General features: G+C 39.0%; 3 protein-coding genes across 3 annotated transcripts in view; 1 reads left to right on the forward strand and 2 right to left on the reverse strand.

Annotated features, from left to right (window-relative positions):
* LOC100147174 (interferon beta) overlaps positions 1-17608 on the reverse strand; it is a 32131-nt gene extending 14523 nt beyond the window's left edge. The window contains exons 1-2 of the mRNA XM_001917573.3: positions 16486-17608; positions 13577-15512 (exon numbers count right to left, since the gene is read on the reverse strand). The gene's annotated coding sequence lies outside the window, so the exon portion shown is untranslated. The remainder of the gene's footprint in view (positions 1-13576; positions 15513-16485) is intronic.
* Positions 4331-4888, reverse strand: LOC100064612 (interferon alpha-2-like). Its single transcript, XM_001495466.2, has one exon. It carries the CDS (start codon positions 4886-4888, stop codon positions 4331-4333), a length of 558 nt encoding a protein of 185 aa, XP_001495516.2.
* LOC138920455 (interferon omega-1-like) lies at positions 8175-8812 on the forward strand. The gene has a single exon (XM_070248881.1). It carries the CDS (start codon positions 8249-8251, stop codon positions 8810-8812), a length of 564 nt encoding a protein of 187 aa, XP_070104982.1. The 5' UTR covers positions 8175-8248.
* Positions 17609-17691: the final 83 nt, after the last annotated feature.

A 17691-nucleotide genomic window follows, 5' to 3' on the forward strand; every position in this document is an offset into this window, starting at 1 on the left:
ATTTACTAAGAAACTACTACATGCACAGTTAATTACAACAGTAACAAATATCTCAAGCCTGAGTGATCCTATGTGCCAGGCATTTTGCACTCATTACTCATTTAATCTCATAAGTTTCTGAGGTGAAGTACTGTTATTAACCCCATAATTCAGCTGGGAAAATTGAGCCACAGAAATCTCTGGTCACTTGTCCAAGGACCTGCAGTAAACTGTGGGAGAGGATGAGAATTGCTCCTGTCTGCAAGAAATCCATGTCGAAAGCAGAAGACAAGACTAGGGAAAATTAGAAAGAATGCAGTATTCCTAAAAACATTAATTACTTTGTCAACACAACTACTATTTATATGGATTTAATTCTTTACTTTTATTAACAATCTTTAGGACCTGTCTGCAGTACCCTGCAAATAGGATGAGACATTATGAAAGGAGAAGGTGTAATCACCACTCTAAAGGACCAAGTACTTAACAATTATTTGGGCAGAGTTCCTCTGCTCAAAGTTCTGGACTAGATGACTTGGGTTAAAAGGATCTTATATTTCCTTGCCCTTAAGTCACTTAGAATCTTTGGGGAAGACATGAACATGGGAAATGATTAGAGTAATAAAAGATCATCTAGATCAACCAACCATTTTAAAGTGCGCGATTCAGTGATATTGGACACTTTCACAATGTTGTGCAACCATCGCCACTATCTAGTCTCAGAACATTTTTATCACCCCAAAGGGAAACTTCATACACATGAAGCAGTTGTCACTCCCCTTTCCCTCCTCCCTGCCAGGCCCGTGGCAACCACAGTCTGCTTACTATCTCTACGAATTTACGTATTCTGGATATTTCTTATAAATGGAATCATACAATTAGTGACCTTTTGCGTCTGCCTTCCATCACTTTGCATAAGGTTTTCAAGGTTCACTCCTATTGCAGCGTGTGTCAGTACTTCATTGTTTTCTTTGGCTGAATAATATTCCATTGTATGGATATACCACCATTTGTTGATCCATTCATCCAACAATGGGTGTTAGGATTGTTTCACTTTTTGGCTATCATGAATTGTGCTGCTGAGAACATTTCTACACAAGTATTTGAATGCTCATTTTTTATTTCTTTGTGGTATATCCCTAGAAGTGAAGGTGCTGGAACATATGGAAATTTTATGCTTAACTTGTTGAAGAACCACCAAATGATTCCACAGAAGCTGAAACATTTTGCATTCTCACCACAATGTCTGAGGTTTCCGATTTCTCTGCCTCCTCATCAACACTCATTATTTTCCATTTATTTCATTATAACGGACTTTGTGGGTGAGAAGTGGTATCTCATTGTGGTTTTGATTTGCATTTCTCTAATGACTAATGATTTTGATCATCTTTTCATGTTTTTGTTGGTCATTTGTGTATCTTCAGGGGCCCCCCTTGATTGTGTATTCCCAGTTCTTTGTCCATTTGTGTGTCCAACCACATTAGGTTGTTTGCCTTTTATTGTTGAGTTGTAAGAGTTCTTTACCTATTCTGCATAGTAGACCCCTATTGACATATGATTTCAAATGTTTTCTCCCATTGTGTAGATTGCCTTTTCTCTTTCAGGATAGAGTTCTTTGATGCACCAAAGTTTTTAATTTTGGTGAAGTCCAGTTTATCCATTTTTTAAAATTTCATTGCTTATACTTTTAGTGTTTTATCCAAGAATTCCTTGGCAAACCCAAGGTCACAGAGATTTACTTCTATGTTTTCTTCTAAGAGTGTTTTAGTTCAGCTCTTACATTTAGACCTTTGATCCATTGTGGAGTTTTTTCTATATGGTGTGAGGTTGGGATCCAACTTTAGTCTTTTGCAATGTGAATATACAGTTGTCTCAGCATGATTTGTTGAAGAAACTATTCTTTCTCAGTTTAATGGTCTTGATATCCTTGTCAAAAATCAATTGACCATAGATGTATAGGCTCATTCTGGATTCCCAATTCTATTCAATTGGTCTATTTGTCTACCTTTGTGGCAGTATCACACTGTTTTGGTAACTGTAGTGTGTAGTGTGTTTTCAAATGAGGAATGTGAGACTTCCAACTTGGCTCTTATTTTTCAAGATCATTTAGGCTATCGGAGTCCCTTGCAATTCCATATGAATTTTACAATTGGCTTTTTCACTTCTGCAAAACTGGCTATTGTGATTTACCTAGGGATTGTATTGAATCTGCAGATTGCTCTGGGCAGTATTGCCTACTAAACCACCTTAAATCTTCCAATCCGTAAATATGGAATGTTCTTTCATTTATATGGGTCTTTGCTATGGACTGAATTGTGTCACCCCCAATATTTACATGCTGAAGTCTTAATCTGTGTTGCAGCTATATTTGGAGATAGAGCGTTTAAGGTAGTAATTAAAATTAAATAAAGTTATAAACGTGAGGCCCTAATCTGATAGGTCTGGTGTCCTCAGAAGAAGAGAGACACCACAGATCTCCCTCTTGAGCTCACAGAGGAAAGCTTATGTGAAGACACAGCAAGAACACAGCCCTCTATAAGTCAGGAAGAGAGGCCTCCCCAGAAACCAACACTGATGACACTTTAATCTTGAACTTCTAGCTCCCAGAACTGTGAGAAAATAATTTCTGTTGTTTAAGCCACACAGTTAGTGATATCTTGTTATGGCAGCCTGAGCTGACAAATACAGTATTCTTTAATTTATTTCAGCAGTATTCTGTAGTTTTTGGTTAAATTCTTGTATCTCCTTAGTTAAATTTATTCCTAAGAATTTGATTCTTTTTGGTGTTATTATTGTAAATGAAATATCTTTTCTTAATTTCCTTTTGGGATTGTTCATTGCTAGTATATAGGAATACAAACTAATTTTTGAAAGTTGGTCGTTTATCTTATAACTCGACTGGATTCATTTATTAGCTCTAACAGTTTTGTGTGTTCTTTAGTTATTTTCTATAATCAGATGACGTCATCTCTGAATAGAGAGTTGAATTTCTTCCTTGCCAATTTGGATGTCTTGTGTCCTTCACTTTTATAGGGTAATCATCATCAATTAACCATATTAGAAGTTACCGACCCCTATCCTTTGGTTCTTCGGTATCTCCTTGCGGTCTGGCGAATGCTCATTTGCTTCCTGGTATCTCCTCCCACCTAATCAGCATTTGGCTGAAAAATTATGCCATACACTAACCAGAATCCATTTTCAGTTTGAATACTAATGATTATGAGCCTGAGAGGTGGTAATGTGTCAATTCTCTTTCTTTTTCAGAGATATACCACTTGATAACCTCAGTTTTCTTCTCCTTAGGTCAGCTCTCTAGAAGACTATAAACAACCTGAGTACAGACTAAGGTCTTATTCAACTTTTTACCCTTGCACGGAACATCACACCTAATATATACTACAGTGTAGGAGCTCAAATGGTATTTGTTAAGTGAATAAGAATAGTGATGATAAAAAATATTAAAACTGTCATGGAGAGTTTTGAGAGTCAAATAAAATAATGAACATAAATGTATTTTGGAAAAGAAAAGGCATTCCAAAGTAAATTAAGAGGAAGTTAATTTTGTTTAGAGGGATACTTTCTTCAATTTTGTGGTTGAAACGTGTAGAATAAAGAATAAGAAATGAGACGTCAAGACCGGTGAAGTGTAGAAAGCTTACTGACCCTCCCTTCCTCAACCTTCTCCACGATTCTCCAGTGTCCACATGTATTGATGGACTTCCAACAGCTTATGTGGTTCATGTGTAAACCTTGATGCATCTCCCGATGTTGGAGGCCCCAAGCAGGTAATGGTGTCGATGTCGCGGGGTTTTCTCCTCAGATCTTCCTTCCATTTCTAAGCCCTGTCTTGGGAGTCGCATCCAATCTCTTCTCAAAATGTCCATGGTGCTGTGGCCCATGCTGGGCTGCCCCTATTCTCTCTTCATTTAGGAACTTTGCTTAGGTTACTTAAAGGATCATAAAGGGTTAAGTTTTTATTCAAAAAGTGTGTGCAAGCAAAATTATTTTGTAAAAATTGCTTTTATTTCTCATAACTTAAAAATGAACAGTAGTCATGGACAAAATAGAAAACTAAACAAGTGTTGTATGAACAATAGATATTTAAATACTATAAATAGCATTAATAGTTCAAATAATTAAATACATTGTAAAAATGACAAAAGTATTTTGTGCATTTCTCTGTCCTAAACAACTTTTAAATTACATCACAATATAATTTTATAATAATCCCATACATTTGCTATGACTTATTTTTCATCTGGCATAAAAGTAGAGATGAAGCTTGCACTTTGAGTCTCAGGAAACAGCCATTTAGTCGAGCAGATGAACTGTTTCTAGTTTTCCTGAGGTTTTATTGGCTGAGTTTTCCGGTGAGCTTGTTCATGAAGAGCAAGCACCTTCTGATTTCCACCCTGACGACCTCCCAGGCGCAGCCGCTGTAGTCTTTCTCTTTCAGATACAGACTGATTCTTCGGAAGTACCTCTTCACAGCCAGTGTGGAGATCTCACTTCCCAGGGCTGATTGTTCCACCTTCGTCTCCTTCCCCAAACATGTCTCCAGGTCATCCAGCTGCTGATAAAGGCCAAGGAGGAATTTGTCCAGGAGGGTCTCATCCCAAGCGGCACGGGAGCCAGTGGTGCTGAAGAGATGGAAGGTGTGCTGGAGCATCTCATGCAGCACAGCTGTGGCTTGTGTCTTCCCAAGCTGGTCCCCATCCACAAGTATCTGAGGAAATCGGAAGTCAGCCCTGTCCTTCAGACACAACAGAGTGGAGATTCTCTCCATTTGACTCAGAAGTGTGATGGTTTCCTGATTGCGCTGTCTCAGAGGCGGGTCACAGCCCAGAGGGCAGGCAGGGCAGGAGCCCAGCATCGCCAGGGCCAGCAGCACAGAGACTGGGAGGGCCATTGGGCAGCCGGAGGGCTCTGCAGGGCTGCCTGAGGGGGAGTCTCAGCGAGCTCTGAGGACTTTGGGTGCTGAGTGCCTTTTACACAGTGAGTTTAGAAACTTTCATTTTCTGGGTTTTTCCACTTTTTTGTCCTTTCCTTTCCCTTTCTACATTTTTTTTTTTCACAAAGTCAATTAAAAATGTGCACTTGTTGACTTGATGGGGGACTCCAAACCACGCATGACAATGCAGTATCTACACAGTATTGTAAAATGGTTTTCACACCTCCTAGATTGGTCTTCAGCAGAAAGGCCTTGATAAAGTAGGAGAAGGAAGAAACATTCATACGATAATGGTGGCTTTTCCATGCCAGTAGGAAATATAAAAGTGCTTTTAAAAGAGAAGATTTGAGTTTTCCTTATTTTGTCGTGATTTACACTTCTTCTCCTTCTTTAAAAAATTTCAGTTGTATATATATATATCTTAAAGACATCTTAAACTCACTGAGGACATTGTTTTGCAGATAAGATTTGTCAAAAATAAATAAGGTGCGCTTATGGTCTGCTGGGCACTCCGCTGGGTGCTGGTTTCCCTACAAGGTTCAAGTTTGCCTGTGTGTGATTCTCTCTGTTCTCTACCAAGTAGGACCTTCCCCACTGAAAACTCGGCCTCGGTCATTGTGCAGTAATGCAGATCAGCTCATCTCCTTGGGTATTGCATTGGCAAGTGCTGTCCTACCTCATACTCAGGGATAACGGGGCTGCAACGGTGTTCAAAGCTGACCATCACATGTCTTCGTTGAATGGCTAATACACAGATTATTTTTAATGATATTAATGGCAGCAACCTTTAATTATGCACAGGCTGTCAGCAAAGTGTTTTACAAACATTATTTCATTTAATATTCACAGCTTCCCTGTGAGATAATTACTATAATTATCTACATTCTGCAAATAAGGAAACTGAAAACTCGGAGAGGTTTCATAACTTGCTAAAAGCTTCGATTTATTACGGAAGTGGTATTAGCGCTATACTGTTCTGCCTTCATGTTACTCCTCATTAACCTTAAGTATTCTTCTTTAGCTACACTCTGTATACTCGTCATCAAGTAACCCATCTAATTATTTGTTTAACATCTAACTACCCTGATAGACTGTAAGATCCCTGAGGACAGTAGTGCCATATCCCAGTGTCCAGCAAGGTGCCTGTCACAGAGGAGGTACGCAGAGGGCTGTCTGTCCCATAGCAAGTACAAAAATGACTATATGTTCCAATGAGGGAGTAAACATAAAACCCTTGGGACCATGTCAGAAAATGGGAGTCTTCTAAAAACAAAGATAGTAAGAGTAAGTTTTAAGTGGATACTTTAACCTCCTGGAAAATTTATGAAACTATCTCAGATGGGAATAGGAAGTTTCAAAGAAACGGTAGAACTCAACAAACACATCATGTGAAAGGCAGGACTGGAGCTTAGCAAGTGGAAAGGCAGCTATAGCCCCTTCAAGTATGTTGTAACGTGTCTAGAATGAGCAAATGGTGATTTTCGGCGACTAAGAACAATGGGAATTGGAGAGTAAGAACCTGCTGAGTGTTTATCTAAGACAAGAAGAATGTTGTCGGAGGAGACAGCCAAGCTAGTGGCTAGGGCGGTGGACTGTGGGGCTAGGCCTGGGGTTATTTCACAGCTCCAGCTGGCACTTGCCATGTGATCTTAGGCACCTCAGGTTTCTCCTCTGTTATATGGAAATGATGGTCGTAACTATTTCACTGCCTTGTTGTGTTGTGATGATGTAGCGTACCATAACGATGCCTGACAAAATGGGCACTCACTATCTGTCAGCTGTTCCCACAATGGAGAAACGTAACCTGTCGAAGTTTGGGAACTGGATGGAAGCTGCCCTGAGACGATCTGCTTCCCTTCCTTGAATTCTCAGCTCACTAATAAACACTTTTATTTCTAATCTCATCGCTTATGTGAACATGAGCATGTGTCCACATGACAGGGAGTGTCCTGTCCAAATGACTAACATTTACTAGCCTTCAGGGAATAGCTAACCTCTCACCGAAAAAGAAATCAATGAACAGATTCTCTGATTTAGCAAGGCTGAAAACTAGCCCTTCAGGTAACAGCCTGCCTTCAAGAGCCGGCTGCCCTCCTCTGCACCTGCCTGCGGCTACAACAATCACACACAGGCTGGTTTGAAACCTGTCTCTCTGTAGAGCTCTTACTCCCTGACTTGGGTAGTTAAGTGACATTTTTTTGTTTCGATAAAGAAGATGTCGCTTCTTTTTCTTTCATTTTCAGTGTTGACTTTCCAATTTCCTTTGTGCATTCCTTTTTCATACTGCTGACTTTTACTTTCTAGGAATGTTAAAAGAGAGAGGAAAGTTCTGAGTCTTGAAAATCACACAGGAACTATGTTACCTCTTCTTTTCCCTTACATTTTCTCTTCCTGTTTTTGCAGCAAACCTCAAAGTGGAAATAGAAAAGATTGCAGGAGTATTAGGACAACTTTTATAAAGTGAAAATACAAGTACAAAAGAAGAGGTAAGAATTTTAAAATTAGGCAATTTTAAACTTAGATGAAAATAAAAAAAAAAATGGGTTGCTTAACTATGACTGCGAAAAACGTAGGACAATGGCCTCGGCTGGGACAAACCGTATGCCACGAAGCAGCAAAGACATGTTCCAAATACTTGAACATCTGGGTGGTAGTGGTGCTTGCACTTTACATGAGGGCAGGAGTGGAGGTTTCACCATCTTGGTATAGCCTGAGCTCAACGTAATGATTGGCACAGAGTAAATACTTGGTGATGTTCTCAATTACGTAAAGTAAATAAAACCAAATTTGGCAAAATAAATATTGTACAGCAGAGAATAAGGTGAGATCTACGCCTGTAAAGATCAGGTATCTTTCACATCTGATCAACACTTCCAAGAGGGATATCTAAAGGGAGGAGAAAGAAGATTTACAAAAGAAGCCTAGCAAAGCCTCCTTAAAAGTTGTTCTTAACATCAGGGAGAAAGATCCAGATGTCCCTATCAATAGTTCAAAGTTGGTTTTTGCTGAGATGATAAGCATTTCCTTGAATTAGGACTTCTCAGCTTTTAATGAATAAATTTCACTTCAGTTGTAAGAATATACAAAGAGTCGAAAGTAATGACAACTTTCCAGGTTCTTGAAGAGAAAGGAAAGTCCAAAATGGGGAAGTACAAAGACCTGGGGAAAATTTAGAAATGAATACTCTTGGGCTGACTATTTAAGAGGCACCTAGACAGAAGATCCTCAGAGAAGCTAGACAAAAGCTCTCAATCTCCCGTCTCAACCAGAAGAGCTGCGTCTTGGCACTTACCAACGGCTTTCTCAGTGTCTTCCCTGATGGCACTGGTGGTGATCTCCTCCAGCCCCGTCTCCTCCATGAGCTGCGACCTGCCTGCGAGCCTTGACTTGAGAAAGCAGGAGACCCTCAGAGTTCTGCACCAGATGGAGACAATCTCTCCTCCTTCCTGTCTGAAGCACAGGACAGACTTCAAATTCCCCCAGGAGCAGCTGGATGGCAGGCAGTTCCCAGAGGCCCAGGCCACGTCTGTCCTCCAGGAGATGCTCCAGCAGATCGTCAACCTCTTCCACACAGAGCGCTCCTCTGCTGCCTGGAACACGACTCTGCTGGACCGACTCCTCACGGGACTCCATCAGCAGCTGGAAGACCTCAACACCTGCTTGGATGAGCAGACAGGAGAGGAAGAATCCGCCCTGGGAACTGTGGGCCCTACACTGGCCGTGAAGAGGTACTTCAGGAGAATCCGTCTGTACCTGACAGAGAAGAAATACAGTGGCTGTGCCTGGGAGATTGTCAGAGTGGAAATCATGAGATCCTTCTCTTCATCAGCAAACCTGCAAGGAAGATTAGGAATGAAGGATGGAGACCTGGGGTCACCTTGAAATGATTCTCCTTGCCTGATGTGCCAAGTCACCCTTGCACATGCTTTTTGTCATTTCAGATGGCTCTTATTTCTTCACAGAATTTACTGAATTTAATTCAACAAATATTTTGTGAGTAGTAGTAAGCAAGAATATGTAAAAAATATTCAGGTCCTGCAGCATCAGTGCCTAAGAGTGACTGCCCTGATGTCTTATTTTATTGTTTGTTAATTTATTTATCTATATTTATTTATTCTTGTATCTTATCATATTTATAGTTCATATAAAAGATGTTTGCCTTTTATTGTATTAAAATTTAGAAAACCTCTTGACTTTTCCATTTCATTAAATTTGCATTTTGTTTTATTTATTAAATTGTTATCAAAGAAAACTTCTAGAGTCTGTTTATCCTTAAAACCTGAATCCAAACCCTAGTTTTCCAAACCAAATCAAAGAATGGAGGTGCTTTCTCTTCGTCAACAAGCTCATGAGATAACTCAGGATGTTAAGAAGTAAGCTGATTCTCAGTGACGGATGTCCTAGGTCAGGCTCTCAACTGCTCAGTCTGTTCCAAAACTGTTATTTTTTCTTCAGCTATAAAATAATTTGAATCATAATTGACATACTCTATCAGTAATATTAAGCATATCTATGTTTAACCATTTCCAGAAGTAGAAGAAACGTAACTAGTACCCTGTGGCTGAACCTCATGTTATAAAATATTTATTCATGTATTTATTCATATTAATTTACCTATTCATTTTTATGGCACTTTCATTTAGATGTACTACTTTTATATAATAATATGTTCACATTCCTCTTCTTTAATAAAAACAGTATATTTTTACATATTAAATCTATTTTATGACGTTTATCTTCCCTTTTTTTTTAAAAAAAAAAGCATCTTCCCCAAAGTCCTAGTTCTGCAAACTAAATGTGAAAGTATGTGGTGCAGTTCATTCGTTCATTCATTGGCCTTGGGGATAGAGTCTTGAGTGTGAGATGTGTCGTCCTGCCCTTATGGAGCTCCGCTGGAGCAAAGGACATAGCCATTAAAGAAGTAGTTATAATGTATTTACATTTGGTATCTGGGCCACACAGGAGAAGAAAAGATGCCATGACAGTGAGTATCCTGGGTAGCTCATTTAATCCTACCATTCAGTTTTCCCCAGGGAAGTAATAGGAATTATGAGACTTGAAGGATGAGTAGGAGTTTGTTAAGTATCTTGCAGAGGAAAACATTTCCCAGAGTGAAAAAGAAAAAACTGCATAGAGAGAGGCCCTGCAGGAGGAAAGGCTCATTTAAAGAAGTGAAAAAGACCAGGGTGGGTGGACTGTACCGAAGGATGGAAGTCTGGCATGTAATGAGGCTGGAGAAATGGAAAGAGGCCCAATGACTGACCATGTTAAAGATGTTTGACTTTATCTTGAGAGCCAGGAAAGTGACTGTAGTATTTAAAGCTAGAGCTTGAGCAGAGCAGGTGCGGGGAAATCCTTTAGAGCAGCAGTTCTCAAAGCGCGGTCTGTGGGTCCCTTGGGGTCCCCAAGACACTTTCAGGGGATCCACGAGGTCAAAGTTATTTCTATAATAACATTAAGACATTATTTCCCTTTTTCATCACATCAACAACTTACACTGAAGGTGCAAAAACAAAGGTGGGTAAAACTGCTGCTGGCTGAGTGTCAATCAAGGCACTGGCACCAAAATCGACTAGTAATTATTCTATTTTTCACTGTACTATACTTGAAGTGAAAAACGTGCCAGGTTCACTTAAGAATGCCATGGATGAAATCATAAGATCATTTCTTTCTCTATTTATCTAAGGCATGCTATTTGGTGAGGAAGAATGGCACTGAGCCAACATCTGTTACCAATCATCTTCTATTTTTTTCTCCCCAAAGCCAGAGCACATAGTAGTATATCCTAGTCGTAAGTTCTTCTGGTTCTTCCCTGTGGGATGCTGCCACAGCATGGCCAGATAAGCAGCATATAGGTCCAGGTCCAGGATCTGAACCAGTGAACCCTTGGCTACTGAAGCAGGACACGTGAAATGAACCACTATGCCACTGGGCTGGCCCCTGAAATAGTAAGATTATTAATTTTATTACTTCTTGACTTTTGAGCACACATCTTTTTAATTTTCTCTGTGCCAGTCTTCTTAAAATTCTGTGTGACAAGCAATTCTACTGCTTGCACGGTGATTGTTTTGAGGAAAAGCACTCATATGATCATTTGAGTTGAGCTAAACTAGACACTCTTCTCACAGAATCCATTTTTACTTGAAAGAATGGTGACAAACTATGAGTAGTCAGACTCGGGCATTTGACAGACATTTTCTCAAGATATTTATAAAGTGAACCTGTTGCTTCAAGGGAAACATTTGTCGTCAATGACAGCAGTTGAGCTTTCAAGAGAAAATTAGAATCTTAGAAAATGTACCACTGTGAACTTGATAACTTCCCAATACTTCAAGACTTTTGTGATGACAACAGTCATGGTTTTAACAAATGAACTACTTGATTACACAAGTTGAAATATAAATACATTTGTAAGATCTGAATATCTCAGTGAACCAATAGTTTCCTAATGACCATTGCATATAATACAAAATCCTGCATGAGTAAACGAGACCTATTCAAAGAGTAAGTCAGATTGATAGGTTTTTATGTGACAGAACTTTAAAAGTTCATTGTTTTAATTTTAGACTCCTCCTTGCAACTAATCCTTAAGAAACCAGCACTAATGGAGGTCTGGTGTGATAAGCGATGCATTATATAAATATATTGTCTAGTATCAAATCTTCTCTATATTTCTAAGATACTCTTCTTAATCATGATGAATGAGTTTATTAATGCGATTGTGAATTGTGTCACAGCAGAAAGTATATGGAAATGGGAAAATACAGATAGGGTTGAAACCATACTTCTGCTATTTAATAGCTTATGTTCTGTTGCTCTTGTACGTAGTAGGTACTCAATAAGTGATAGTTATTGTTATCTAAGGACATGCAGTAGAGAATAAGGTATTGTTTAAGAGCTTGGTAGGATTGCAGAGAAGACAAAAGTACTTCCTGTAAAGTGTTTAGCACAGTCCCTCTTGCAGAGTGAACAGTCAGTAAACATCAGCTTTTATTATTTACATTAATGCTATTTAGAATTCTTTTATTGACTTTAATGAGTGAGGTCAGTCTATGTTCACTTCATATGTTTGATAAAGCTATGAGTTTACCTCAGTGTGTAACTTTGACTGCTTTTGCAAATTTTAAGCATAGTGCTTTAACGTCCATTACTTACTAAATTTCTCATTTTATTTTTTCTCTCTGACTTGACTGGAATTTATCAGTATAATTTTAAATATCTAAGTGAGTGGTTTAGAGATTATTTTAACTTCGGGTCTTGTCATCTGAGCGTACAACTTATAGTATTTTTGCTCTGGAGGAATTATTGATGTTTCTTTGCAGTCTAAATAAATTATGATGATTTTTGTGATGATTAATAAATATTTGAAAGGTTGTGTTTCTTATTCTAGGTTAGACTGACCCAGAGTCTTAGCTATTAATTTACTCTTAAATCACACATTCTGATTCCTCATGTTCTTGTTATTTTTCTATATTATTTTTATAGACTAACAGCATTGTGCGAAAGTTTCAAGGCTACTATCATGTTTCTGTTGGCATTTCTATATATTGCTGAATATTTTTGCTCAATGTTTTATATGATTCGAATTTTACTTCCATGTCTTTTATAATTTAATTATATCTTCTATTTTTTTCCTACATACTGACCCTCCTTCTCCAATTTAACACATTCATTGGACATCAATATTGATATTGAGCATTATCAATATTTCATTGATATTAATATTGCCGTCTCTAATTACTTTCCTTCATTTTCTTTTCTTGCTCTGTCTTTGATGATCTTTTATTTTGCTGTTTTACTAGTATTTAATATTATTTGATTTTAGGCTGTTTTCCCTATGCAAAGTAATAATGGAGTTTGTGTTTTACGCTAATCAAGTTTTTACTTTTAATAGGAAAGTTGAAACAGTTTATATTTATTATATTAACCATTCTGTTTGATTCTCAAATTTATTGATTTATGCTTTACTTTTGACATTAATTTTTTTGATGCTTGTCATACTCTCTCCAAACTCCAATTGCCATTAATTTAAAGACAATATATTTGTAAAAGCAGCTTAAATTTTCTCTTTATTTGGAATGACACATTGCATAATACTTTAAAAAATAGAATTTTAAAAGTATTTCTTTAATTTTGGCTGGTTTTACTATTCCCTACCAGTTCTTATTGAAACGTTACTTTTAGTCAGCATGGTAACTGTGCATATGAATCATGCTATGAATACATATGCACCTGAATTTATGTTCATATACACACACACATGAGAAGGTCTAAAAGCTTAATGAATAGATATCAACTCCTGACTTTAGGACATAAAAATATATTAATTTTAAATGTTGTTAGAATGTTAGTAAGTTGAATGCTAAATTAGTGCCATATAATCCAAATCTAATCATGGGAAATATGTAGGAGTTATGTGGTCAATAAAGTGGTAATCCACTTCAATTAAACAATCCTCATTTTACGATGAAGACGAGCAATGAGTTTGATATTCTTGTCCAGCCTGTAACCTGTCTCTGAAAACAGTTCTCATCCTGGAATGCAAAATCTTTTTGAATGATGATAATATTGTTGCCACCATTAGTCATGTTAGCTTCAGACATGTTTTTCAAGACCTGTATTGAAACTGCAGCAAGGTATACTTACAATTAAGGAAACTTCTAGAAGATCCGAGTAAGTGTCACATAGCCACATGGTGGCTCCCCAGCAACCTTTCATCAAGAAGGCAGGTGAGTCGTGTTAGGTCTGAGCTGCACATCATCAGAAGGGGTTCCTTCATCATGGCGTGCTCTCTATCAGTTACTGCAGGCCTTTACTGGCCTTTCTTCGGTGATTCATTATCCAATGATGGACTGGACCAAGTGAAAACACGAGAAAATGAAGATTGTAGGCAACATTTCTTCCCTGTGCTCCAGGCCCTCAGCTTTGGAGTCTGGCTTTGCCTTAACCAAAGATATGTAAGCTTGGTGTTATCCTGCCATCTACTGGATGTAGGGCAATACTGGCTTAGAGACTGGGTAGGTCGTTCACCCTTCCATGACCTCTGGTGGGACCTAAGCCAGAAATTAGAAACAAAAGAAAGAATATTTCGATGTCCTGCACATTTAAAAACAAAGAAACAAGTGTGCGAGTGAAGCCAAAGAAGTTTTAATTCATAATAGTGAACCTAGTAATTTGAAATTTATGTTTGTAGATCCAGATATTCATCTTCTTAATCCAAAGAAAGCTTACACATATAATTAGCATATGTGTATAAATGGACTAATTTGAACCTAAAAGAGACATTTATATTTAATTAACAAATTTGTGTGTAAATTTTGTTGTTATTATCCCTGGGCTGACTTACGTCGTATTAAGCACCATGCTAAGACAATTAATCAAGTGTTAACAATCAAATCTTGGGATGAAGGGTTTGGGCCTTTGGTTCCTGTTTGCTCAAAGGATACTTGAGTTCTGCTATGTAAATTTTCTGACCCACCTACCCCATCAATAACCTTCAATTGTACACATCGATAATTTCTTTCATAGAAAGCATTCATTGAAAGCAGACGCTCACTGGACATTTTCTCCAGGTAGAGTCACATGAGCATTGTCATGATTCCATGGCAATGAGCACTGCCTGTGTGGGATGAAGTGATAAGGATGCATTGGCAGGGCTGGAAGTGGCAGCCAGAGTGGTGATAGCAAGGGAACAAGCACCAAAACTTTAGAGCCAGAAGAAAATTCAGTGAGGAGGAAGATTCAGTGTGGTGAGCAGCTCATGATGAGGCTAGAAATGGAATATTTTCCAGCCACAGTCAACAACTTTCCCGGAATCATCAGAGGATCATTCTAAGCATCTGGATTATAGAAAGCCGAATTTCATCTTCATCCCTTGGACCGAAGTTTCTGATACTCCTTTCAAGTAGGTTGGACCCGGGATTCTGGTCCAGGACCCAGAGGACTGATCATGACAAATCCCTGGGTTCGCTGTGAAGTGCTGAAGGAGGAGGAGCAGGAGCTGGGGCCTCTGGAATTACTGAGAATTGACCTTCCACTCCCCATCATGCTCAAGCGGAAGGTGGAAAGAACGTAGTGAGGTAGGAGGCAGTGGGACAGAAATCAGATGAATGTGGAAAGAACTCAAAGCAGGGGATTGACATAGGGCATGAGAAGATGGGTCACAGACTCCAGGTGAATCCCTGAGAGAGCTCCAGCCTTGCCAGCTGAGGGGATGAAGCTATGGAAGGACCTACGCTTTTTTTTTTCCTGCTTTTTCTTCCCAAATCCCCCCAGTATATAGTTGTATATTTTAGCTGTGGTCCTTCTAGTTGTGGCACAGGACCTACGCTTTTTAAAAGACCCCCTTGAAGGAAATCCTTTAACTCTTTCTTGCTTGATCTTCCCATAGTCAGATTTTCCTTTTCAGGGTTGCTGAAGAGTAAATAATAACAGAAGGGTACCCATTGTCCACCCGAAGACATATTTCTTCTAGAACTTTGCCATAGAATCCCAGGTAGGGAAATGACTTCAAACAGCAACTGGACCAAGTCTCCTATCTTCTCATCACTGGCCAACATCACACAGAGAAATCACCTGAGACCTGCAAAAGGTAAAGGTTTATCTAAGAAATGTGAGAACACGATTTTCTTTACATCACACCACATGCAATTTTCTTTTCCCTAAGTAAATTTTTTTCTTTCTTCCCCTGCGGGAAACTGATATTTATTGTTGATCATCTGATCTTTATTGATAGATCAAAATGGTTTATTGTTGAACATCAGACTTTGTAAAGAGCTCCCTGAAACCCCCAGCTCTTTTCTCCGATCTCTCAGTGTATCCATTTAGAGGTCGAAATTGTCAATTCAAAAATAGTCCTCTGAGCACTAAGAGAAGGGGAGGAGGATGTTAATTCTCAAAACATCTCAAGTAGCGCAGACATGACAAAGTGTGTCAGAGGCGATCTTAATTGATCATGGCCCAAGTGAATGGCATGTGTTGGCAAAGAAAGGAGAAATTATAGTGTAGAGTAGACTGGACTTTTCTATGACAATCTTTGCACACTTACTTTACACCAGGCACTATGCCATTGTGTTTTTTAATTTTAATAAATATACATATATATTTTTTATATTGATCAGGAGCTAGCATCTGTTGCCAATCTTCCTCTTCTTCTTTTCTTCTCCCCAAAACCCTCCAGTACATAGTTGTATATTCTAGCTGTAGATCACTCTAGTTCTGCTATATGGGACGCTGCCTCAGCATGGCTTGATGAGCAGTGCTAGCTTCACACCAGCATCCGAACCAGTGAAACCCTGGGCCGTCGAAGCAGAGTGTGCCAGCCCCTAAATATATTTTTTATTTCAAAAAAATATTATTGTTATTTTGTTTTTGTTTGTTTTATTGCTTGTTTGCTTTTCCTATAGGACAGTGAATACAGGAGATGAAAAAACTTATAGAAAACAAAGTAAAAATTTTGCCTACGTGAACAATACTGAGTAAATTTTAGTATTATTTTTTTCTTAGGTAAATAGCTAAAAATGGAAGGGCTGAATCATATGTAAGTGTATGTTTACCTTTTAAAAGAACTGCCAACATGTTTTCCACAATGGTTCCACCATTTTACTTTTCCACGAGCAGTGAAGGAAAGTTTCATTTGTTCCACATCCTCTTCAACACTCCATATGCTCAGGCTGCTTAATTTCAACTACTTTCATCAGTGTGTAGCAGACCCTTTGAGGAGCTCTGCAATATTGGCATCCCAGTGTTCCTGCTCTGGTCCTCCAAAGGATGGGAACTTCAGGAACTGAACAAGGTTGATGTTGATCGTTGCTGGTATTCTGACCCTCAGAGCTGTGAGTGTGTTCTGTAGTTTCTAAAACTCATCAATCTGTCCTTGATCCCATAAAATAGGACCAATACCATCTGAGAGATGACTGTGTGCCAGGCACATAAAAAGCCTCACTATCACCCCAGGTAGGAGTCGTTGCTGATGAGAAAGTACAGACTCAAGTTAAGTCATTTTCCTTACAGCTCAAATGGGCAAAAACAGCACCTGGAGTTGAATTCAGCTCTTTCTGACTTTAAAACCCATATCATCTTGTCTCTCAGTGTGCTGCCTTTGCAGGATGCAAAACACCGTTACAAGCAAATCGCCTGTGCTGTAGATGATGAGGACAGCAGCTTTCAACACAGGCATCATGTTGAGTGGGAGCTGCGGCCTTGGAGTCATGACAGGGCTGGATTGGAAGTTGAGAACTACTGAATATCCTTCACATGTGCCTGGTTCTGACAGCCTAACGGCAATCATGAATATGTTTCAGGTGCAACAAAATAAAAGCCGGATCACGTTTCTCCCCTTGACGTCACTAAGTAGGCCAAGGCATCATCAGCCCATAATTTTCCGAGCCAGAAATATCACTGTCATTCCGTTCTGTATCCCTCTTACGCAGCAGGTCTGATCAGAATGCTGGCACTGAGGTCTGACATGAAGGGAGGACGAACTTGAGTTCTGTTGAAACAGGCATACTTTCATGTTTCATGTTTATCTGTTTGAGCAGCTAACATTAACCACTGATAAGCGATGCTTTTCAGAGATCTCGAAAGCATGAAGATTTCCTGTTTTTCACACCCTTGAGACCAGAAGGGGTTGAAGTAAGGCATCACCAGCACCGTTAGCAAATAGCGAATAGATTACACAACTGAGTTCCGTGATTCAACGGATACAGTGACACTGAGCACGGGGCCGCTACTCAACAGCGCGCGCAAACCCCCTTCGCTGC

The sequence above is a fragment of the Equus caballus genome, chromosome 23 (assembly GCF_041296265.1).
Source record: "Equus caballus isolate H_3958 breed thoroughbred chromosome 23, TB-T2T, whole genome shotgun sequence".
Lineage (NCBI taxonomy): Eukaryota > Metazoa > Chordata > Mammalia > Perissodactyla > Equidae > Equus > Equus caballus.